This window comes from Centropristis striata, chromosome 4 (genome assembly GCF_030273125.1).
Source record: "Centropristis striata isolate RG_2023a ecotype Rhode Island chromosome 4, C.striata_1.0, whole genome shotgun sequence".
Taxonomy (NCBI): Eukaryota; Metazoa; Chordata; class Actinopteri; order Perciformes; family Serranidae; genus Centropristis; species Centropristis striata.
Window position 1 is genome coordinate 6,342,162 of NC_081520.1, and position 25,703 is coordinate 6,367,864.

Below are 25,703 nucleotides of genomic sequence, written 5' to 3' on the forward strand. Positions count from 1 at the left end.
TGTGTGTGTGTGTGTGTGTGTGTGTGTATGTGTGTGTGTGTATGTGTGTGTGTGTGTGTGTGTGCTGGTATATGGTGACCAGGGTGACACACACTTGGCGCCAGACACACCTTAAGAAGAAGTGCCCAAAGACTGTGTGCAGAAAGAAGAAAATGCACAAACTGTTTTTTTATTGTGTGTGTGTGTGTGTGTGTGTGTGTATGTGTGTGTCGTGATGGATGACCAACTGAACGAGCCCTTGATAGAGGAACGAGACAGTAATAACCAAACTCAATTAGCCCGGTTGTGTGCGTCTGTGTGGGGCGAAGCCTCTGGCCCGTCACTTACAGCACAGAGAGACTCATAAATCCTGATTATTTTAGCTAACGAGAAGTCGCTCCCATCTCAATAAATCACAGGTAAGTGCATCTACAAGGAGCGTCAAGCACAGCCCACTTTTAAACTGGACAAGAACACTCAAACAGAAACACATACATGCATGGGAGCTGAGTTGTTTGCTTTTAGTAAAGGGCTTAATGAAGCCTGAGGAACCCAGCGGTGGCTCAGTATAGAAACTGACAGATGGGACGCAAACACACACACACACACACACACATTGCAGAACCCAATTAGCTGACCCTAAAGTTAACCCACACACACAGACACACTCACACACTCTCACACGTCTCTGCTGTCACCTCACCTCCTTAATGTGGCTCCGTATGTACTAAGAATGTTTCTTTCTGAACTCAGCAGGTTTTGTGTGTTTGGCTAGCTTCTAAACAGGGTCACTCCTATGTTCCCCGGGTCCTATGTTCCCCCGTTTTTTCCCAAAAAGGGTCCTATGTTCCCCCTTTTCCCAAAAAGGGTCCTATGTTCCCCTGTAGCAATACATACTTGGGAACTTAGGACCCTTTTCCAGAAAAAGGGTCCTAAGTTCCCCGCAATCTATCAGTCTTTACGGTAGACTCTCAGCATGGCCAGCAGGCCTACCGTCACATGGTCCACCTTAGCTCAAGCAGCCCAGAACTTACATTTGCACAGCAGCTACTTTCTGGTTACTTTGCAGGTCATTTTTTTTGCTTTTTAAATTTAGGATTACTCATGTTTGTATATTACCACCCTTAATCATATTGTCTTGCAAGGCTTAGCTTTTTCCTTTTAGGGTTAGGGTTAGGTTATTTGCATATGCGTGTCAAACAGCCCGTAGGCCTACATAGGCCTATTTGCCATGGGATTTGGCAGAAATGGTGGAAAAAGTAACAGACTGGGGAACATAGGACCCTTTTTGGGAAAAGCTGGGAAAAAGGGTCCTATGTTCCCCAGTCTCATACAAAGAGGGGAACATAGGACCCGGGGAACATAGACACGCTCCCCTTTTAAACTTGATAGTTGTAGTTTATATGAAGCTATAAAAGATTAACGGATTAAAGACAGTTTAACATATTGGTAAAATATGCTTCTTCACTTATGAAAATCAACATCTCTCATATCTGTAAGCTAAATATGAAGCCACAATCAGCAGCCAGTTAGCTTAGCATTAAGAAAGACTGGAAACAGGGCAAACAGTTAGTCTAACTTCATCCAAGAGTATTCAATCCATCTACCAGCACCTCAAAAGCAAATTAATCACAGTATATCTTGTTTGTCACTCTTACACTTCAGTTTTTGTGCAGATTAAACAAAGTTGTGAATTTAAGGAGGTTATGTGCTATATCATCTCTTGGGTAACAGGTGAGCAATGCAACGACATATAACTTGTTAATCAATAAGCTTGGTGGGTGGATTTTGTTACTGCTGGACAGAGCCAGGCTCTCCCTAGGCTCTCCCTCCGTTATGGTCCATTCCATCTGAACTGGGAAGTCGGACAAGTTCCCAGTTAGAAAATTATACTGGAAGTTGGAGTTGGATTTCAGACTCCTAACCAACCCTCCCTAAATATCTAATCCATCAGTAATGAAAGTTGTATTAATAACCTGTTCATTTGCATTTCTGTCTTACTACTTGTCTGATTATTTCTACTGTGGACAGTGTTTGTATGCACAAATGATCACATTTCTGATAATGCTAACAATAATGGCAAACTGGCCCAATTCCCCCACTGCCAGAAATAACGTTTTTCTGACTTCTGGTACTGCAATGCAGTCAGCTCAGATATGAAGTCATTCTTTCCTCTTATTTATCTCCCAAATCAGAAGTTAAATGCTAAGCAGCTGCAGCCAGGAGCTGCTTAGCTGATATAAGAGTGATCTTAGTGTCCCAAAATCTAAAGCAATGTTAATTTCCCAAAATGTGGAAACATTTCTTTAAAGGTGTACTTTGCATGATTTTCCTAAATAACAAAAATAATCACTCTCAATCTCCAGTGATGAACCACTAGATGTGTGTGACAGACCAGCTACCTGTATTGTCTCCTTTCTTTTCATTTTGCTCTGTTCAGGATGTTCCTGGGCATCACTCATTGGGCTACGACAATGGCTAACACAGCTCAGTGAAAACCAGGCGGCAACCTCCGGGTCTGAGCAGGGAGCCAAACCAGGAAGTGCCTTAAGCTGTATTATACTGAAAATTCCAGCAGGGGGCGCTAAGTTTGGCTGCAAAAAAAATCTGTCCATTCATTTCAGTGCAAAATGAGAAAACTTCTCACTTGATGTATTATCTCAGAATTTTTTTTAGGACAACAATATGGTTTCAATCGCTAGTAAAAAGTCTTCTTCAAGACAATTTGATGTCAATAGTTCTAGTAATGGCCGCATTTAGAAGAAAATAGAAGATGAAGAATCGTATGATTTGGGGCGTGGCTACCTTTGATTGACAGGTGGCTAACAAGGCGAGCCGTCATCAGGAGAGAAGCAGAACAATGCGTATCCCCGACAACGTGTCAATAAAGTTATATATAACGTTATATAGACATAAAAAAGGACGTTTACTGATTTGGCCTCATAACTTTGACCCTTTCACTGTATTTTCACTTAATGACAGTTTATTTGAACGTTTTGTTCTTTAAATGTCTTGTTCAGCGTTTGGTTGGACTAACAGACACTCCAAGGAGTCGCTGCTCAGTTTTCTGAGGTAAGAAACATACATTTTGTTTTTGTTTTTTGCTAGCCAAAACTAACATCCCAGTTAATGCTCCAGTTAATGCTAACATGAATTAGCAGCAGCTTCTCTCAGTCAGGTTGAGGTGTAGAGAGGCTGTAGTCAGTGATCAGATCCCTCTCCTCCTCCACAGTCCAGATATGGTCTGCTCCCCGTATCGGAAACAAGATGGCGAAACAAGATGGCAACAAATGTAACGATGAACTGGATGTTTCAAACCGGCAGTCCACAAACCAATGGATGATGTCACGGTGACGACATCCATTATTTATATACATTCTACGGTGAAAACACAAGTATATTGAGGCCAAACGGCAAGCAGAGAAAGCTTGTTTGTTGCTTTCACTTTCATTGAGGCAGAGAGGAGGGGCCCAGTTTGAGTATTGTGTTAAATCCTGCATACTGTGCCTTTTGACCTTTTACCCAGCATGCATCAAAAAGAAAATCAGAGGTTTCCACATAGTTTCCCCTGGATCAGATTTATGTGATGTAGTGTTGATGTATTGATGTTATAGCTGTGAGAGTGAAGCCTATAATATGTCACTCTCACCAATACTCCAACTGGTTTCTCATGAGTCACAGTGGAATGGATCTAGTACAACCCACCGTGGGAAGCTGAATTCATATTAATAATGGCGTTAGTCTGAACCCGACCTGCTCCCTCTGGTCAACACTTGGCTTTGTTCGCCCCGAGTCTGGTAGCTGTTGTTCCTCCTCCGAAACCTCTTCACAACATGAAATCTAATCTCTTGTCTTTAATTCCTCCAACCTGCGGCTGTAACTGTGGTTTTGGAGAGACGAGAGTCCGGGGATGACTCCATGAAGTTAATGTCGAACCGTAACCGCAACCTCTCCCTCTCTTCCATCTTGTCTTCTTCTCAGCATCGACCACAATGTTCCTCTCCTACTGTCTGAGCTGTCACTCATCTGTCTTCCCATCATCTCTCCAAGTAACACACATGCAACCGTGTTGCTGCTGAAGCTAGACAACCTGGGTGTGTTTTGAACTCTATATGCAGGATTTTGGAGCCGGACTGGGTCAAGTGGGCGTTGTTCTGCAGCCAGACAAACAAACTGACATACACGGTGAGCCAAGTGATAGCACACACACACCCAGTATATTCACCTTGATCTGTCTTTACCCTTCTCCTCACATACACACACATACACTGTGAGACACCGGTGTATAAGCCAAAGCCGGAGGCAGCGTAACAACATCAAAGATTGAGCGAGTTGCGGCGGGAGGAAATTGCTGCTCCACCTCGGTGTGGCGGGATGACATCAGAGGCGTGGGTGGCAGAGGGGTGTCAGGGCCTGCAGCGCGAGGCGTTGGTGGGAGAGGGCAGGACAAGAGGGGGAGGAATGGAGTCGGCCGGGGAAGGTTAGCTCCTATCATTAACAACCCTGACGTCATGGCATAACATGGGAAATGGCCCGGGAGAAGGTTTGGATGTGACCGGGGAAAGTTTGGGAATAAATTTGCATTGATTTATGCGCTTTGCTTCAACTTTAGGATTGAGATGTGAGCTGAAGTTTAGGGTGTGACTCAGCAATAGAGGGGAATGTGGTTTTTAATGTGGTCTTGGAGTTCAAATATTTTCATGCTTGACACATGATTTTAGTGTCAAACAATAAGTATCCATAAAATGTACATTACACTTTTAGTATTGGAAGAAAATCTTTGTTATATCCTCCTTAAAGTCATACAAATCTCATAATTTAAAAAATGTACATTACACTTTTAGTAATGGAAGAAAATCTTTGTTATATCCTCTTTAAATTCATACAAATCTCACAATTTAAAAAATGTACATTCCACTTTTAGTAATGGAAGAAAATCTTTGTTATATCCTCCTTAAATTCATACAAATCTCACAATTTAAAAAACCAGCATGCTATTAATACATGGAAATTAAGACTCTACGGGGCGATTTGTGCAAAATTACACGATTTTATAATATGTTGCTTGAAGTTTTGTTGTTGTCCAGCATCATTTAAAGGTTATACTTAGCTGAACTTAAACTAACAACATATTAGGGGTATTTTCAAACAGTTAAAAGACTAAAATCCCCCCCAAATTTCCTCATCCGTCTCCTTATGTCTTCATATCGTAACAAAATGAATTCTCTTAGCTCAACAGATGACATTTATAATCTGTCTACAGCATCAATTTTGTACATTTATTCACTAGAAAATAGCCGTCTCCTGCCAGGATAAAAATAACATCCATACACTGCAAATGTAATTTAGTCGACTCTCTCCTGTTATTGCATTTTTTTCCAGTCAATACTCTCCTGATTCTGAGGATTCTGGGAGGAAAAAAACAGAGCGTGAGCACACTGAGGTACTTTTGAAAATGAGCTGTACAATTGATATCTTGTCAGCGTTGTATTATGTTTCTAATGATGATGACACATGACTTGTCTCGTGGTGGGGGAACGGGCACTCAAGGTTTTAACATTTATAGAAATGTATTGTGTGCTGCAGCACTGTTGACAAAGTGCATAACTGATAGTTGCAGATGGATTCAATGAGGTTTGTGGAGCTTATAGGCCATCTAGTGGTAGATTAATATAAAAGACACATGGAAAATGGGTAACACTTTACAATAACCCTCATTTATAATTGGTAAACAGATAGTTTATTAATGTTTAATCATCATTTATAAACCGTTTATAGGCCATTTAGAATGGTAAATACATAATGTATTAATGATCATTTATAAATGACAAATAGATGATATATTCATTTAAGTTTATAGTTGCTTTACCATTAACAAACAATAACATTATAATAAATAGTTTATCAATAGTTTTAGTTGCACTCATTTTAACATTTTTAACACCATATTAGGTATGTTAATGATTTTGAAATGATTCACATACCTTTAAGAAATTGGTTTAAAACATTTAAAGATTAAATATGTATAACACTTTGTAAATGGTTAATAATTGGCCTATAAACATCACTTAGTTGGTTATTTTTAGGTGTTACCGAAAAATGTTTATCCCTTCAGTGTTTGGTATTTTATACAGTCATGGAAAATTATATTAGACCACCATTGTTTTCTTCAGTTTATTGTTCATTTTAATGCCTGGTACAACTAAAGGTACATTTGTTTGGACAAATTTAATGATAACAATAAAAATAGTTCATAAGAGTTTAATTTAAGAGCTGATATCTAGACATTTTCCATGGTTTTCTTGATAATGATTGTGGTTATTGTTTTGTTATAAAAAATTATATTTGCCCAAACGAATGTACCTTTAGTTGTAGACATTAAAATAAACAAAAAATTGAAGAAAAAGGGTGGTCTAATAATATTTTTTCCATGACTGTATATAATATGCATATGTATTTTTGAGGTGACATCATGTAAAACAAAATATAGCCAGGAAACAATTTCTCAGATACATTTATAAAAATGTCTGCTCAGAATGAACCTTTATTTCATTTTTCTGCAGGTAAAAACAAAAAGTGGAACGGAGCGTTTATATCACCAATGAATATAAATACAGATGCTCTGTAGTTGTGAATTAATGTCAGAAGAGAAAAATCTCGTAAATGTCAATGTACCACAGACAATTTTACTAAAATAAAGAAATAAAAAAAGACCTAAAGTAGAAATAACCGCCATCATTAAACAAACAGCTTACTGCAATGAATAAGCATAAAAAGGGACGCATCAATCTGACCTCTCAGTTCCAATACAGATATGATCATGGGGATTCGGCTATCAGGTGATACAAAGCATCGATCTGATTCAAAGGATGGAATGGTTCTATTAAAAAAATCAGACCAGTTTGGTTTGCTAGTCTTGCATGTGCTGTACGGTTCATTTTAGCCTAGTTTATTTAAAGTTATTTATGATTTTATTTAGTTAGTTAGGAGAGAGTCAGATAGAAACACATAAATGAAAAGCATATTAAAATCAGTAATGCCTCCTCTCTGTACCATAAACGTACCAGAACGAAAACCATTTCCCCCAAACTGATACGAACAGAACTGTTCAATTTAATTTTTTTTACCCTATCAGGTACCACTGTTTGATTAATAAGCGTATAGTGTGCACCAGTAAAATCGTCATAATTAACAGGAATCACAATTCAAGTGTCAAATGAGTCATATTGAGTATTGTGGCCAAACTAGCCTAAAGTGTAATTTTCATTGAAAAGACTTATTATACACAAAATATTTTCCAGGAATGATTAATCCAGCACAGTATTTCCAGCTTCAATATTTTCCTTTCTTGTAGGCATTTGGGAATACTGGAATTTTACAATTCCATAGTATTATGGAATGTAGGAATAAAGTGGCTAAGTGCCGCACAACTTCCCTTCAATTGCTCATCTCTTACAGAAAACATACAGCATTCAACAAAAAGAAGTTTGTAGAAAGGTTAGAAACATGGTGTACAGTACTGTGTGTTTGTGCTCAGAAGAGGAACTTAAAAACGACTACTTAAAAAAAAAAGGAAACTGTGAGCAGCATAAAAGTGCACCATCTTCAAAAACCACAAAAACAAGACAAGTACAACCATCTGCCAACTCTGCACCCTCGCTCAGTCACCCTCCTCTCCCATCTGTCAACCAGGGCGCCTGTAGCAGGCCTCCTGGTAGGAAGTAGCGTTGACAACACTGAACATGTCTCTCCTGACAAAAGACAGGAAGTTTTTCAGAGGACAGAGTGGCTGGCTGGCGTGGCGGTCGTGGGCGCGACAGAAGGTGGTGTGAAATGTCACATCCTCTCCGTTGTACAGTACGCGGATGAACAGTTCCCCGTCTTTCGCCTTCGACCTCTCGCCTTTGCCGGCTTTCTTCTTCGCTTGTCCTTGCGTGGCCGGGGGACTCTTCCACAGTTCAAAGACTACTCTTGCTGCAAATCGTGGAAAGCGTGCCTCCTGTAGCCCCAGGGCGCTGAGCAACGGGGCCACGGTGACATCGTGGGCCGACGACAGGGTAAAGACCTCCTCGCCCCCGACGCGGCGCTGCCTGCCGGCCTCGTTGTCCTTGGCGACGCGCTCCATCTTGGTGGCGGTTCGGTTGAGGTAGGGGTACATGGCCAGGATGGCGAATTTATGGTACAGCCCCACTCGTCTCCGGTCCACCTCGTCGTCTAGCTGCTGTCGGCGAATCACGGCGAACTGCGCCATGGTCAGACATCCGGTGGTGCCGTCCCCCATGGGAACGCATGGGAAAGAAAGGCTGTGGCACAGGTGGCACAGCAGGGAATCTATAGGGTTCGCAGCTCGGAGCTGGCGGGTGGGCAGACCCAAAGTCCGTGCCATATCGGAGTAAGTCCTCTCCAGTTCGGTGTTGCTCACTCTGAGCCGGTACTGCCTCCGCTGCTCCTCCTCCAGGTACCTGTTCCTGGCGGGGCAGTCGCAGGCCGAGCTGCAGAACAACGTGCTCCACTGGTGCCGCGCGGTCAGTTTGGTCCAATCAAAGTCCGGGAGGAAGCCGTAGAGGAAGGCCAGTCCGCTCTGCAGGGTGCGGCTCTTCCCAGTGGTTTCAACCCACACCTGGCGGGGCGACCAGCTGGATGGGAGGAGATTGTGACGTCTGTAGGCTTGGTGGAGGAGCTGCCCGTTGCGCAGGTGCTGCACCACACCTGGAGGAGGACGGAAACAAGACATGTGACATCAGTGGCGGTTCTACACAGGGGCCTGCAGGGGCCACTGCCCCTGTGAAGAAGCCCTTGGCCCCTGCTGTGGCCCCTGTGTCAAATTAATAATAAAATGATCAATGATTACAACGATGAACAATGGAAAAATTATTTACCTATTTTTTGTTCAAACAATATGTCATTGTACACAAAAGGAACCCAGAATGTGTACAATGTATAATAGTTTAATTGTGCAATAAAAGCTTGTGTGTGTGTACATATATATATACACATTATATATATATATATACATATATATATACATTATATATATATATACATTATATATATACATATATATATATATACACACATTTTATATATATATATATATATACACATTAATATATATATATATATATATATATATATATATATATATATATATATACACATTATATATTATATTATAAAGATCATTCTCACTGGACTGCACTTTAAAATAAAGTAATTGTGCACAAAAATGAGAAATGTCATTATTGTACAAAAACAAAAATAATTGTCTCATTGTTTCAATCAGTGTATTTGTATCTTCCAAATAAACTTAAATTAGATTTTTTAAATAAGCTAAAATAAAGGTTTTGAATGCTTAAATATCATCTTTGCCTTTAAATGTGCCCCTCTAATTAAACACTGGCCCCTCCTTAGCCCCCACAGTAAAATTGGTGTAGAACCGCCACTGTGTGACATCCAGGATTGATGAATTGAACTTGATGAATGCTTGTTAACCTCTGAGACCAGCAGGAGAGCGGCTCTCAAGCAGATGTTACGCCAAAGATACTGGCACCATAATCGGAAAAACTGACACGCCAATTTTTGAAAGGAGTCCCTTGTTCTTGAGATATCTACATGAAAACGGCTTCTATAGGTAGCAACGAGTCACAACGTGCCACGAAAGGTGACCGGGCATCTTTTAAATCTCTTCTTAAAACATATCTATTTGAAAAAGCCTTTTATTAATTTTACCACATCGCCTAATTTTATCATGTCTTTACTGTCCTATCTAATTTGCACTGGTGGGGAAGGGTATACAAATCTTTTGTGTGTGCTTGTTTCTGTCTTGTATGCTTGTTTTATTTGCTGTTCAGCACTTTGTAACGTTTTGTTTTGAAAAGTGCTCTATAAATAAAGTTTATCATTATTATTATTATTATTATTATTATTATTATTATTATTATTATTATTTTGTTAATCCAATGCAATATAAATGTATTATTTTTGCCTATTCTAAAAGTGTGTTCAACTATTTCTACATACTGGGGTCACTAGACTGTCTTGGAATGCATAAATCTATCACTGTAAAGCTGAGACTCTTGTAAATTCAATGAGCCCAATTTTATCCATGTGTGATGATGTTAGTCCCTATTTTAGAAAGTGGACCTCAGTGTAAAAAATGTTTTGATGTGACCTTTAGGATAATCACAGCCTCAAGAAATTTTACAACCACAAACTAGAGAAGTAGCGCATTCAGAGGATGGATGGCTTTCTCACCTATATTAACCACAAGGGGGCGTCTGACAGAAGTGCTCGCCATCCAGTAGCCAAAAAATGTAACTGTTGTCCAAAATGTCAAATGTTTTTGATACCGAATCACAGCATGGACTTTTCAGTGTTGTTCATCATAGTCTTGCCGTCTTCACAAAGCATGTAAAGTAAATAAATTGGTAACACTTTACAATAACCATAATTTATAAATGGTAAACAGATAGTTTATTAATGTTTAATCATCATTTATAAACCGTATATAGGCCATTTAGAATGGTAAATACATCATTTATTAATGTTTAACTAACTAAAGAGTTTATAAATGACAAATAGATGGTATATTAATGTAAGTTTATAGTTACTATACCATTAACAAACAATTAAATTATAATTAATAGTTTATTAATAGTTTTAGTTGCTCTCATTTTAACATTTTAACACCATATTAAGTATGTTAATGATTTTGAAATGATTCATATACCTTTATAAGAAATTGGATGAAAACATATAAAGATTAAATATGTATAGCACTTTGTAAATGGTTAATAATTGGTTTATAAACCATCTATAAACATTATTTAGTTGGTTATTGTAAAGTGTTACCAATAAATTAAATGCAATCTAGCCTATCATGGCTCAGTGTTGAAAAGAGGCTGGCCTCATCCACGGTGACATTTCTGAGCAACACATTGAGAACACACAGACCTGAGTTCATGAGAGATAAAATAGTTTTTTGTAATACTTTGCATAAACATAACACCAGGAAGGCAGACAAGGGTGATATTGTACAAGCTCATCCTAGAACTAATTCTCTGAAAAGAACAGTGATTTATAGAGCGAGTAAAATATGGAATGAATTCCCACTTGATATCCGTCAAGAAAAAAGCAAAATATCCTTCAAAAAGAAATAAAAGATGTACTTTGTCAGTGGTTAATGTTAGGTGTTAGGTTTATTATATTTTTTGGGGTTTATTTTAATTTTTTTTGTTTTATTTTGGTTGAAAGGAAGCTCCCTTTTATAGAAGCGGTGTTTACCTGGTTTCATGATGTCCAGCATTACAATCAATGATAATGGTTAAAGCTGTACTGGGTTTTTTTGTGTGTGTTTTATTTGTTTTCTGATCAAATGCACTTGACCAATTATTCCTTAACATTTAATCCAAATGGCTATAATTTAATGGTTTGATTCTGCAAACTGTCTTTTAATTTGTGCTGCATTTTGTAATGTACTTTTGTGCTGCACTTTTCTAATGTATTTTGGAATGTATTTTTACTGTTAAAGTTGTTGTAGGACTGTTGAGTATTACTTGTTGGAATGTGGACCCCAGGAAGACTAGCGAACTGCCATGGCATAAGCTAATGGGGATCCTTTAATAAAACATAAAACATTTAATAAAACATAAAAGAGACAAAAGCCTCTAATGCCTAAAATAAAACATTAACTGATAGAAGAATAGTTAGAATTGACCAACACTACTGCACTGAAAAAAGTGATACTTTGGATCAACTTTAAAAAATTACTGTAATTACTGTATTGTACACCTAAATTTATTAGTTTTTCACAAATTAAATTTATGATTCGGTTGAAAACGTAAATTTTGATTTAATGTAAATAAATGTTGTATTTTAAGACAAAGCAAAAAGACCATAAACTAATTTTTTTTCTCTTTTACAACTTGTTTTTTTAATTTGGGAAAACCTAATATTTACCATTACATCCAATTATAAATTTTACTTTGGAATAAACTAATCAAATTACTGTAATCCTGTTACACGCAATTTTTTCAATTTTTCTCAAGTTAAATTTCTGATTCAGTACAAAGTAATTTTTTAATTATACCATAAACAACATATTTTCTTTAGTCACAAGCCAAAGTATTACTTACTTACATATACAATGATATTTTTTTACATTTTGAATACAATAAAATCTCTAAAACAGCAGTAGCTGATTGCACAAGTATAAATGAGCGTGTCATAATGGTCTATGGGAGTTCAGCTTTGGTTGATGACAAATGGAAAAGGTCTGGTCCCTGGCCTACCTGTCTGTGTGAGTTCTCCCATCTCACAGGCACTGTGGTTGGGCAGACGTGGAACAGAGCCCAGTGGGGACTCCCAGTGGCCCTGACCTCCCTGGCCCATGTGACGGATGAAGGAGTTCAGCAGGGGGTGGGAAGGCGTCCTGAGGGTGGTGAGGGATGGAAAAACAGTAAGGAACAGACCGGATCCATGGGTGTGCATTATTTCCACATAACCACACGGCTAGAGTCTACCGCAATTATAGTCATAGCTAGAAGGCTGTTCACTCCAACAACATCACTACAACATCTCATCTAAGGCAGACAAACATGGAGATACCAAGGTTATAGTTAACGAAAACTAACGAAATAGCGAAAACTGCCAGGGAGGGAGGGATAGATTTGTTTAAGATGTATGCACTATTATGTATAACCTTGTTGTGAGAATCTATGTTGTCAATAAAACTGTTGATCACAAAAAAAAGAATCTAAAAAAATAAAAATAAAAAAATAGCGAAACTAGAATTGAAAAAAACGATTTTCATTAACTGAAATAGAAATAAAAAGAGAGATTGAAGCGATAGTCATCTACATCTGCTTTATATTACTGAGCCACCACACTGAGGCTGAATGAGCTCAGCTGTTAAGTGTGTTTGGATTATTTGTGGTTTGAATGTGCTTGTTTTGCAGGGAGATTGAATATTAAAAGCATATTTAATATTTCTGTGTGTGAGAGAGTTTAAAAAAAAAAAAAACGATAAATAACAAACTGTATTTTGTGGTTACAAAACTGAACTAAAACTAACTACAATTATAGTGAAAATGTCCTTTGTATTTCATCTTTGTTAACTTTTTCATACGTAAACCTTTTTGGTTGAATTTCGAATATGAATTTTGAATATGAATTTCATCTATCTGATTTCATGACTTAATAAACTTATTGGGGCTGAGATGGATCAGACAAAGGAAATAAAGGCAACATTTATTGTGACCTTATTGAATCTCGCACCCAACAAATACCCCAATAAAAAAAAATAATAATAATAATAAAAACTAAACCAAAACTAAGCATTTTCCAAAAAATAAAAAAAAACAATTAAAACTAGCAAACACACTCTAAAAACTAATTAAAACTAACTAATTTGAAAACAAAACTAAAACTAATGAAAAAAAACTATTATAACATTGGGAGACACTATATGAAATAGTTGTATTGTATGTCATGGTATAAACAGAATAACCCACTTTATCACATACAGTTATATGGGATTGTTATATACATTTCACAGAAGATCCAGTCACATGGTTCCACACAGACACTGGGGAGTTTCCTGTTGAAAGCACAGCTTTAACTGTTGGCCTCGGACAAACAGTTAGAGCAGCTGTCTCATTGTCCCTGTAGGTTTAAAAATATGTGCGTCTGACCGCTTGGCAGTAGGATGGAGTGAGGCACAAATACAGTGTGGAAAATGTTCTTTTGATTGAAAAAGGCAAGAAAAACTGAAATCACTCTACAGCAGATCATATCTGTTACATAACAGCCCATAACAGAAACAGAAAGTTTGAAAAAATGTGGTTGCGTAAACAATCTTTTTTTATGGAGCGCCCAAAATGTTGATGTTAAAAATAGGCCTTTTTCAGCACAGACATTTTGACATCTCACAGGAACTTAGACTTAGACAGACTTTATTGTCATTCAAGTTATACAAAGTCAATGCACATTTGAATTACATTTTGATACATTGGCAAGATAAATATAGTATGAATATAAAAATATAAAACTGCAAAAATAGAATAATGTATAATGCACAGAAGTGTTGCAGCAGAAAGTGTAAGTGTAAAGAACAGAAGTGTAATTAAATAAGTCTGTAACGCTTTATATTAAGGTCCTTGTAATAACCATTAATTAACAAGTAATACGGCCCTTGTAAGTCCTTACAAGATGCTTATTAACATTATTGTGTGTTTATAAACTTATATAAGTGTTAATAATGGCATTACAAACACCCATGACCCACCCATTGTCTTTGGCATGCCTTTATTAATCTTATTTTGTTTGTTTATTGATATTAAAATATACTTTATTGCTCATCTATTATAAGTTAACTATAAGTTAACTATGCTTTTTGCAACTACCGGATCTAAAGCTAGAACAATGCCTTATTACTTGTTAATTAATGGTTATTAAGGACCTTATTATAAAGCGTTACCAATAAGTCTTATATTGCACATAATGGCACAATTGTCAGAATATTTATTGATATAAATTTCAATTGATGAATAGTTTAAACAGTTTATTAGGCAAACCTGCCAAAGCTTTGCTGACTTTAGCTTCTCAAATGTGGCTTTTGTCTCATTACAAGCTATATATGTTTTTTTCTTGTGTGTTATCAATGTTTCTGTGTTGTTACTTGCAGCTCTATAAGAACAGTGAACAGTAAATGAACAACAGTAGTTCACACTAACACTGGTAAAACTAAAACAGCAAGTTAATTGTTTAATTCATAAATTGGTGGGAAAATTATGATAATAATCTTTTCTGGAGCAAAACCAATATCAGCCAATCTGTCAGCTGATGTTATTGGCCAGTATTAGCTTACCGCAGACATATCTAGTTGGAATCCACATATACCTTGTTTGATATGCACTGATATTATAATATATAATATAATTCATAAAATTATGCTTGAGGTGATTTAGAAATGGTATCAGGATTATTAGGATAGTTTTCATGGTGTCTGCTGAAGTACAGACAGAGAGAAAATAAACCTTCAAGACATCTGTATGAATCGTGGCCATTCATTTCGTTGGACCAGTGTAGTAACAATTATCTTATTAGTAAATTTTGAAAATAAACACAAGGAGGACCAAAGACATTAACCCATTGAGGCCTAAAACGGCTGTAAAACCTCTGGGCGATTATAAAATCAGCCCCTAAAACCTGAAGTTTTTCTGGAAATTCAACAGAAGTGTCAACGCTCGTACTAAATAATAGATTTTTCAGCCTCTGTAGCAGATAGAAATGAAATTCAAAAAGTATTTGAGAGCTTAAACAAATACTACAAAATGACATATCCGCTTTCCAGGCTTCAATGGGTTAAGTTATGTTCAGTATATAGAAACACAACAATATATGGACAATACAACAGTATAGTATAGTAGTATATTGAATATACAACTTCCTACATCTGCCACCAGGTGTCTCTCTAACACAACACTGCTGGACCACAGCACACTTCAATATGTGTGGGAGGGAATATGGGAGATGGAGATATAAAAAGATGAAAGAATTTGTTGCCTTGGGACAAACTCACACATATATACACACACATACACACACGCCAAAGCATCGACACACACACACACACACACGCCAAAGCATCGACACACACACACTGACACACAGGCAGGAGGGCAGCTAGAAGAGCAGTCGGTGATGTGATAGATTAGAGATGATTGAAGATTACAGTTTGATAGAAAAAATCTGTGGGAGCCGCGGCTCAGCTCGCTCAGATTAAAGAACCACACACACACACACACACACACACACACACACACACACACACACACAGTTTCCATAGTGATCGTGGACTGGTTCGAGAAAACGGCAGAAGAACCGACCTGTCATTACCCTTAAATCATGCATGTGATTATTGTGAGAGTGAATATAGTAATCTGCCATCTACAGCCACCAGCTACTCGGACAATCATAGCTACATCCTTTACTACACAATGTCCCTTTTTAAAGCTTCAAAGACTCAATCTCTTTTGAAAACACTGGCCTACATTTCTATTTTTTTTTGTTCATTTCAATTTCCTTTTGTTTCCACGTTGCATCAGCAGCTGTTGTCAACATCTCTCCACTTTAATATTCACTTACGCAGTAATATATGCACCATGAGGGCACACGGAGCACACAGGAGTGGGGAAATGAGTGGGGTATTGTGCCAAGCAGCGCTCCATTCTGCTCTGTCATCAGCAGATCGGTTTGCTGAGGGGAGTTTGGGCCAATCTAGATTTAATTGGCTACAGTGGGAGACTAGACGTCAGCGGATGGGGACACGAGTGTTGGACAAAGAGCCAGCCAGACTGTCTATTAGGATGATTGTTGCTAACCAAAGATTACACAGCCCAATTACATTAAGCGGGGATTATTATCACTGGATAGGACAGGGAGAGAGAGATTAGTGAGGAGGGAGGATGGGATGGACAGATGAGGGAAAAAAAAGAGGTAGTGTAAATGAGGGGGGAGGAATAAAGAGAAAAGAAAATGAGATGATGTGGTCTAAGCTTGAGGGGGGGGGACGAGACACATGTGAAAATAAACGGGATGCAGAAAGGACCAAAAGCTAGACAGAGACTGTGTTGGTGGAAGATGAAGAGAAGAGACAGAGGAGATGTTCCCTGCTGAAGAGAGCTCAGTTAACCGCAGACGGAGACAGTGGGTCGGCAAGCTGGTGCCAACACACACACACACACACACATACACACACACACACACACACACATATACACACACACACACACACACACACACACAAGTGAGCTCTCTAAGGATCCAGCCCTGGGCATATGCTAGTTCAGATCCCTGTAATTACACCCTGGTCTAAATAACAACAAAACTACCTACGTTATTAGGAGAACACACACAGAAATATTAAATATGCTTTTAATATTCAATCTCCCTGCAAAACAAGCACATTCAAACCGCAAATAATCCAAACACACTTAACAGCTGAGCTCATTCAGCCTCTGTGTGGTGGCTCAGTAATATAAAGCAGATGTAGATGACTATTGCTTCATGTATTAATTTGAGGAAGGTTACAAACAGAAAAGCAACATTTCCATCTCGTTTTCTACGTGGTTTTGTACTGTTTGACTGGTGCTTTTATAATTGCATCTTTTTGTTATGCCTCCTCATCTGCAATAATGGAATAATGCCAGTGCAGAATAAGTGCCACCAAGGGTTTTTCTTGGTAAGCCAGCTTCTGTTTGAGTGCAATATGCAGATCATGGCAGTGGATGGAAATGTGCAATCATTTGCAGTTTCTTTGAAAAAAAAAATGAAAATTGAAGCTACATTTGAATGGAAACATGGTGAACGAACAGGGAACAAAATGTTTGCCAAATGGCTAGTGAATGCTCCAGTTTAACCAGTTTTACTGTCTCTACAGCTTGTACACTGGAGCAACCAGCAAAACCAGAAATCCACCCAACTCCACTCCAAGGTTATTATAGTTAACGAAAACTAACAAAATAACGAAAACTAGAATTGAAGAAACATTTTCGTTAACTGAAATAAAAATAAAAATGAGAGTTTTTAAAAAAACGATAACTAACTGAAACTGTATTTTGTGGTTACAAAACTAACTAAAACTAACTAAAATTACAGTGAAAATGTCCTTAGTTTTCATCTTTGTCAACTTTTTTCATACGTAAACCTTTTTGGTTGATATGAAATCTATTTAATCTATTTGGTTTTATGACTTAATAAACTTATTGGGGCTGAGATGGATCAGACAAAGGAAATAAAGGAACATTTATTGTGACCTTCTTGAATCTGGCACCCAAAAAATACCCCTTTACAAAAAACTAAAACTAATAAAAACTAAACTAAAACTAAGCATTTTCCAAAAAATAAAACTAATCAAAACTAGCAAACTCACTCTAAAAACGAATTAAAACTAACTGAATTTGAAAACAAAAATTGACAACGAAATTAAAACTAAAACTAATGAAAAATCCCAAACTATTATAACCTTGGTTCACTCATGACTCATACAAATGTTTTAACTAGTATGTGACAGCAAGCACAACATGTTCATATGTTTTTAGATTTTGAATTGTACATTTCTTTCTGCTAACGCAGATCAGGGAACACATATTCAACATTAATTAGTTGCTTATTAGCATGCAAATAAGTATCATATTGGCTCTTAATTAGTCATTATTAAGTAGTTATTAATGTCTTATTCTGCATGGCCTTAATATACAACCAATATACAATTAAAGACTTTTCCTCCGGCAAGTGCTAGGGAATAGTGTCCCCTAGTAATCCCACGGTGCTTTTAAAATTATCCCATCTTCTTTTAATTTATTTTAAATTTAATTTTGTTGTTTTGTTTTTTGTTTGTTTCTTTTTACCTTTGTCAATTCTGTATTTTATTGCACTTTTTGCACGTTTATGTGAAGCACTTGACTTTGACTTTGACAACCAGTAAGCCATTAACAGAGTTTTCCCTCAATAACCTCAGAATTATTGCTTATTAGTAGTAAGTAAGGACATTGTTGTATATGAGTTATGATCTTAATATGCTTTACTTTGTATGGATTTTATAAATCTCTACATAGCGGTGAACGAAACCATGGAAACGGCAAATAGCCACCTTCTTATGCATGGAATATGCGCCAGAAAGAATGGAAATTAACTGAATTTGTTTCTTTGAGCACTTTTAAATCCAAACTAAGAGTTATTGAGGCCAATTCCACAACATGCACTTGTTTCTCATGATGTGTTTAAGGTCTGTATGTTATGTAAATATGTAACTGTATTTTGTGTTTGTTGCCTCTTGGCCAGGGCTCCCTTGAAAAAGAGGTTCTTAATCTCAATGGGATATTCCCTGGTTAAATAAAGGTTAAATAAAAAATTAAAAAATAAAAATTCTCCAGACCTTTGACGTGACTGGTGGCTTCTTTTGGATGAGGATTGGTAGATTGTAATGTCAATCATTACTCTACAAAGTGGGTCACTTTGCACCAATGTTAGTCTACCAGTGACCCACTGGTAAGAGCCAATATGTCACTTATTTGCATGCTAATAAGCAACTAATTAATGTTGAATACAGTACAGGCCAAAAGTTTGGACACACCTTCTCATTCAATGCGTTTTTCTTTATTTTCATGACTATTGAAGGCATCAAAACTATGAATGAACACATATGGAATTATGTACTTAACAAAAAAAGTGTGAAATAACTGAAAACATGTCTTGTATTTTAGATTCCTCAAAGTAGCCACCCTTTGCTTACTAGAATATAAGACATGTTCTCAGTTATTTCACACTTTTTTGTTAAGTACATAATTCCACATGTGTTCATTAATAGTTTTGATGAATCTACAATGTCAATAGTCATGAAAATAAAGGAAACACATTGAATGAGAAGGTGTGTCCAAACTTTTGGCCTGTACTGGATGTGTTCCCTAATCTAAAGTGTTACCTTCTTTCTTAATAATTTTACTATTGGGTGAAAATCCCTTTTGCTGCACCACCCAACTTCACACTCAGATACTGTGATGTATTCACATTTGGGAGCAGTGTTACAGCCAGAGGACACATCTGTTGGCCACAGAGCAGCTCCCTGAGCAAAGGGAGGAGGTCTTAGCTCAGGGGAACATAAGTCCTTTTTTTAGTAGATGTAGGAAGAAGTCAATTCCATTTCCAAATGAAACCGGACATCCATTGTAAGAGGCTTGTGTGCTTGGTGGCCTACATCAGCTTGAGTTCAAAGATCAAGGGTATTGAAAAAATATTTGATAATTAGATGTGCAGAGCAGATCATCTGCAACCTCTCAATCTGAAATGCAACTGTGTGTCACCCTGCCAGCTCTGGAGATTACAGCCTGCCCGCTCCATCCAGATGTGTAAGCTGATGTGGCTGAAAGCTCTGTGCAAAACTAAGTCATTGGCTAAATCTGAACTCAGGTACAGAGTCCAAAAACAGGGGATTGGTCACTGGGAATTTACTAATCATATGGTCTAAATAAATCATCCAGGAGGATATGTGTGCACACATCAGAAACATGTGACCCAAATAAATATTTTCTATTCAAAAATAGCAGTTTGACATAACTGGAAGGGGGAAAAAATATCTTTTACAAATATTACTGATTTCAGCTCTTAAATGTATTACTGTTAAATGGTTAAAACCAGACCCCCCAACATACAATATGTGGATTGAGTAGGTCTGGGAAATTTATCACATGGAACAAATAACTTACTCCTTGAGGCTTCAAAAAGATATATTTGTTAACAGATGGAGACCTGCCATGACCATACTAATGCAATAATTTCATGTTACCTTTATTTCATTTTACTTTATTTCACTTAATTTAATTTGATATATTTTCATTTACACAGTTTATTATTTAATTACTTATTGTTTGTTTGTGTTACTTTGGTTTAACCATATCATTTATACATACTTGACCTGATGTATATGCTTTAATGCTGTATTAAGCAGATCACAAATGAAAAACAGCAGACTAAATGTGAATTTGTATATATATGTTTGTATATGCTGCAAAAATTGAAATAAAATTTAAGTTTAAAAAAAAAAAAAATATCAGTTTGTTTTTATAGATTTGTGTATCCAAATGAGGAGTTTGCATAAATAGAAGTTAATGTATACACACAGAAAGTGGGTGTTAAAGTGCTGAATGCAGACTTCCTCTGAAGCTCAAGTATAGAGGCATGCTGGCTTTTAATAACTTCCTATCAGGAGCTCTCATCTAGCCCTCTAGAAAGAGCAGCAATGTGAGTAGAGCCAGAGTGCCAACAGTAAAGGAAAGAGGGAGAAGGATACACGCGAGACACTGAAGCAAAATGAATTAAAGGAGATAACGATATTAATTTGAGCGTGTGTATTTTCTGTGGGGAGTTTCCGCAGTGGTGACAGTTCTGCCTAGCAGAGCTGCTCAGTGAGCCCGTTGCTCAAATCAAGCGGGATAAGACCTCCCATGTAAATGTGTTTGCATTTATGTGCGTGTATCCATCTGCACCACAGCGCAGAACAGCAGATGTAGTAAAGCAAAGCCACCCGCAACCACAACTGACACATGCAATAACAGTGGGAAGCCGAGGGAATTGTTGATTTCTTGAATCTAATGCGGATACAGATCCTGATATTTCCAATTTAAAGCAAAATGATTACGGCTTTATCCTAAGCCAATCAGAATTTAACACTCTGAGCTAATTTTCTGACTAACAAGCCAGCAGTTTTTGTAGGAGGATATGGAAAGCTGTTGTAGTAATTGGTGTCTCACTCTCCCACTTCCCTTGTCCTTGTTAGGCATTACAAAGGCAGGCAGTTTATTGTGTTTTAAACCTCTCTACACTACCTGCCCAGCACCAAACAGCTAGTGCCAATGCTGTGACAATAATAGAGAATTTAGCAGCTAAAGGGAAAAACATTTTTCTCAGGAGTTGGTGGAGACCAAAACAGAGCTAAAAGGCATTAAAAAATACTGGACTTAGACTTCATTAGGTGAACAAATAAAGGCTCAAAATTATTTGCCAATAAGTTAGCTTTAAAAACCTGAAAGGTGAAGGAAAAGTGAAAAATCAGAAGACCGATCAAGGGTTGGCAAGCAAATGTACATTACAGCGTACAAGAGAAAATGCAGTGGGAAGCCAAGGGAATTGTTGATTTCTTGAATCTAATGCGGATACAGATCCTGATATTTCCAATTTAAAACAAAATTATTACAGCTTTATCCTAAGCCAATCAGAATTGTCATATAAATAACCTACAACCGCCTTCTATTTAACACTCTGAGCTCATTTTCTGACTAACAAGCCAGCAGTTTTTTGTAGGAGGATATGGAAAGCTGTTGTAGTAATTGGTGTCTCACTCTCCCACTTCCCTTGTCCTTGTTAGGCATTACAAAGAGCTAGCTGGGGCTCTGCTGGGGAAGTCAGCTTAAGTCCCTGTGGCATTTTCTGCCCTTTACTCTGACCTGGATTAATTGAAACTGTGGGAATAAAGCCTTTATCTTAAGGCTCCAGAAACAAATGGAAAGTGGAGGAATGCCCCTTATTAAGCTCTTCGTTTTTATTCTTTCTCTGCCGTCCTCATAGTGTGTTACTTAATTGAAGCACAATGGGGATAAACACCATGAAAACCTTGCAATATAATGCAATTAAAGGTAACAATGCCACATGTTTGTTTGTTTACCCCCTCCCTTTCATTCCTTGTGGTTTATTTCCATCCAAACAGTTAGTAGCAAAAAAGTATTTGGCCGCATTTTCTTGGTTTTCAAGTCTCTTTATGCCAGGTAGGTGGAGTTTTTTTTAACCCTTCGATGCACAACATGTGTCTAAAGTGACCTGACGTAAGTTTTTATATTCTATATCTTTGCAATAAATGAATTGCATCATTCAGTATTCCAGGTTTTCCTCAATTAACTTGTTTTTGATCATCATACATCCTAATTTTGTGTTTTCATTTCTTACTTTTTGAATAAAACCCCTTTTTTTAACACCATGCTTCTAATGCACAAGGTCATTTTGACCTAAACTTGATGTAATATTACAAAAACTATTTTTCTTCATAAAGTATGAAAGGGAAATGCATATAATGATCTGTTGTAATAACAACAACAAAAAAGATATTCAAACACACGGCCAGCATGAAATAACATGGGAAACTAGAAAATTTCCTCTGGGGAAATTCTCAAAGGGCCACGGGGCTACTGCCAGTGTGTATACACTATGATGAGATTCTTCAGAGATTTCTAAACTAAACTAAAATCACATAAAGTTAAAGTGTGTGTGTGTGTGTGTGTGTGTGTGTGTGTGTGTGTGTGTGTGTGTGTGTGTGTGAAGCATGTGTATCTGGAGGAGTGTGCGCGCTTATGTGCATGTGTGAGCATGTGTGCATGTGTGTGTGTGTGTGTGTATGTGTGTGTGTGTGTGTGTGAAGCATGTGTATCTGGAGGAGTGTGTGCGTGTTTATGCGTGTGTGTGTGTATGTGTGTGTGTGTGTGTGTGTGTAAAGCAAGTGTATCTGGAGGATTGTGTGCGCTTATGTGCATGTGTGAGCATGTGTATATGTGTGTGTGTGTGTGTGTGTGTGTGTGTGTGTGACCAGTGCTCGGTGCGATTGCCCCGTGGCCCTAATGAATGCAGGTCTTTTTGACCCATGTTGTGCATTAGAAGGTGTTTATATGTTGTGCATCAAAGGGTTAATATGTCATGTCATCATCATCAAAGTGTCATTGTCTGACACTTTGTAACGCTCTCCAAACAATCCGGTTTTCATAGCCGAAAAATCGGACAAAAAATATTCCTTTAAACGTGTTTTATGTCCACCCAGTTGGAAGGACACAGCATAAATGCAGGGACGATGCTACATGTAGTTTGATTGTAATTTCTGTTTGTACCTGTTGATGGACAGGGTGCAGTCGATGGCGGGCCGTTTGGTCTTGGGGATGTAGTAGAGTGGGTATCGGTCACCGTGCCGAATCATCACCTGGACAGACAGCAGCTTGTAGTCAGCAGGACTGTGACCTGTCAGAGGAGACTCTCATTAGCATCCACATCTTTACAGTGACATTATGTTACTAATAGTTTTACCATTTCTCAAAAAAAAACGGTTTCAGTCTTGTTATTAGACTTGATTATTCAATTATTAAGATACTCTTTGTTGGTTAAAAATGGAGATTTGTGTGAGACAGACAGGAATGAATGCAACTACAACCATTAGGGATATAACAGGTAATAACTTATAAAGAATGGTAGAAATCACTGTTCAATGCATATTAAGTTGAGAAATTCAAGTTGCTAAAATTTTTACAAATGATCGAATATCTGTGTAATGTGAAAGGTGTCGCTCAGAGTGATGAACCTAGAGAGACTTGTGCAGTTTCTCTCAGTTCGACAGAGCTTTTTAATGTCTTTCAGCCCATTCTTTTGGTTTTGGATTCTACCAAGTTACTGTGTTGATTCTTATGACTTAAATCAGTGTCACTTTGAGACTCAGCAGGCAGTTTATTGTGTTTTAAACCTCTCTACACTACCTGCCCAGCACGAAACAGCTAGTGCCAATGCTGTGAAAATAATAGAGAATTTAGCAGCTAAAGGGAAAAACATTTTTCTCAGGAGTAGGTGGAGACCAAAACAGAGCTAAAAGGCATTAAAAAATACTGGACTTAGACTTCATTAGGTGAACAAATAAAGGCTCAAAATTATTTGCCAATAAGTTCGCTTTAAAAACCTGAAAGGTGAAGGAAAAGTGAAAAATCAGAAGATCGATCAAGGGTTGGCAAGCAAATGTACGTTACAGCGTACAAGAGAAAATGCTGATTTATGAAATATTGCAGCCATGCCAGAGCAGAAGCACGAGAAACATTAAACCGTTTTGCTCATTGTGTGTGAGTGCAAAGAATGGACTATGGGCTGCCAGTGTGTGTGTGTGTGTGTGTTTAATAGTAAATTAAATAGGAGAAACTAGGACACTTTGAAAACAATCATGTCACAGGGAGAATAACACCACCTGAAGAAAAAAAAAATACTTGTTCCTGATTGATTCTCAATAGCTTCTAATCTAACTCTAAGAGACGTAATGGATTTTTCTTCTTTGGAGACAAAAACGCCATCCAGAGACAAACAGAGTAAAATTCAATTAGGGGTGGCTGGTATTACTTGTCTCAGGCGGTGAAGGATATGTATATGATTGCCTTGAGCTGTGCTGACTTTTCATAAAGGAAAAAAAAAAAACAAGCCCTCATGTTGCTGTGCTGTAGAGAGAGAGAAGGAGAGCACTGCAGCATTATGGATGATGTAATCTAGTAGAAACGACTTTCGCACAATTAACACATCCCCCAAGTCCTGACACACTAAATCTGACATTATTACTATATTAAGTATTTATAGGCTGTCCATCAAAATGGGGAGTTCTAGCCGCGGGAGAACAGATCTAAATTTGTTTTTAATGCTGTGAAACAGAGATGCAGTGACACGTGCTGCTGTGTTATTTGGAAGGAATTCCAATATGCAGTTTATCACTTATCCTGGTCTCAGGTCAGTTCAGATTTAAGACACAAATTGTGAATGTAACCTATGGCGTCATATTTGAGTCAAAAGTCGCGCGAGCGATAACACATCTGCACGCGCATTTATTTCGTGTCACATGCGCAGATTTCAACTGTGCGCGCACTTTTTCGATCTTCGCGCACATATTCAGCAACCGAGTGAAGCAGATTCTCCCCCGTCCCTCGCGCGGAGCGAGGACTTTTGACACATTGGATCGCTCGCGGTGGAGCTCTGGAGCTCTGCTCGCGGTGGAGCGAGGACTTTTGACACATTGGGGGCGGGGCCAAGGCTGACCCCGGGCCTCTTATGATTGGTCAATTTCCAGCCCTCCACGTGATAAATTCAGCACAGAGCAGATCGTTCGGGACAGGAAGTCGTGCACAGACACAAAATAAAACATTTTCAAAATAAAGTACCTCAGGTTAACATATTTCACAACTTGAAGACGTCATGATGGGCGGGGACAGACCTGAAGTTTATTTATATACAGTCTTTGAAATAAACAGAGATCGCTAAGTGAACACCTTCTGCAGCAGCAGCACATACACACTGTACTGCTACAGAGCTAACTGTTAGCCTGTTAGCACATACACACTGCGAGATCTCGTGCGTCCTCGGGACACAGATGGATCCGGTGTGTGTTGACG

The 25,703-nt window shown here is 37.9% G+C and overlaps 1 protein-coding gene across 5 annotated transcripts in view; it reads right to left on the reverse strand.

Annotated features, from left to right (window-relative positions):
* Positions 1-6,480: 6,480 nt before the first annotated feature.
* pxylp1 (2-phosphoxylose phosphatase 1) overlaps positions 6,481-25,703 on the reverse strand; it is a 39,318-nt gene continuing 20,095 nt past the window's right edge. For 3 of the 5 annotated variants that reach the window (XM_059330832.1, XM_059330833.1, XM_059330831.1), the window contains 3 exons: positions 23,406-23,532; positions 12,270-12,409; positions 6,481-8,688 (listed from right to left, as the gene is read on the reverse strand). In XM_059330832.1, the coding sequence (XP_059186815.1) occupies positions 7,664-8,688; positions 12,270-12,409; positions 23,406-23,532 (1,292 nt within the window). In that variant the 3' untranslated portion in view covers positions 6,481-7,663. The remainder of the gene's footprint in view (positions 8,689-12,269; positions 12,410-23,405; positions 23,533-25,703) is intronic. The other 2 variants (XM_059330834.1, XM_059330835.1) reach the window with 1 other exon arrangement.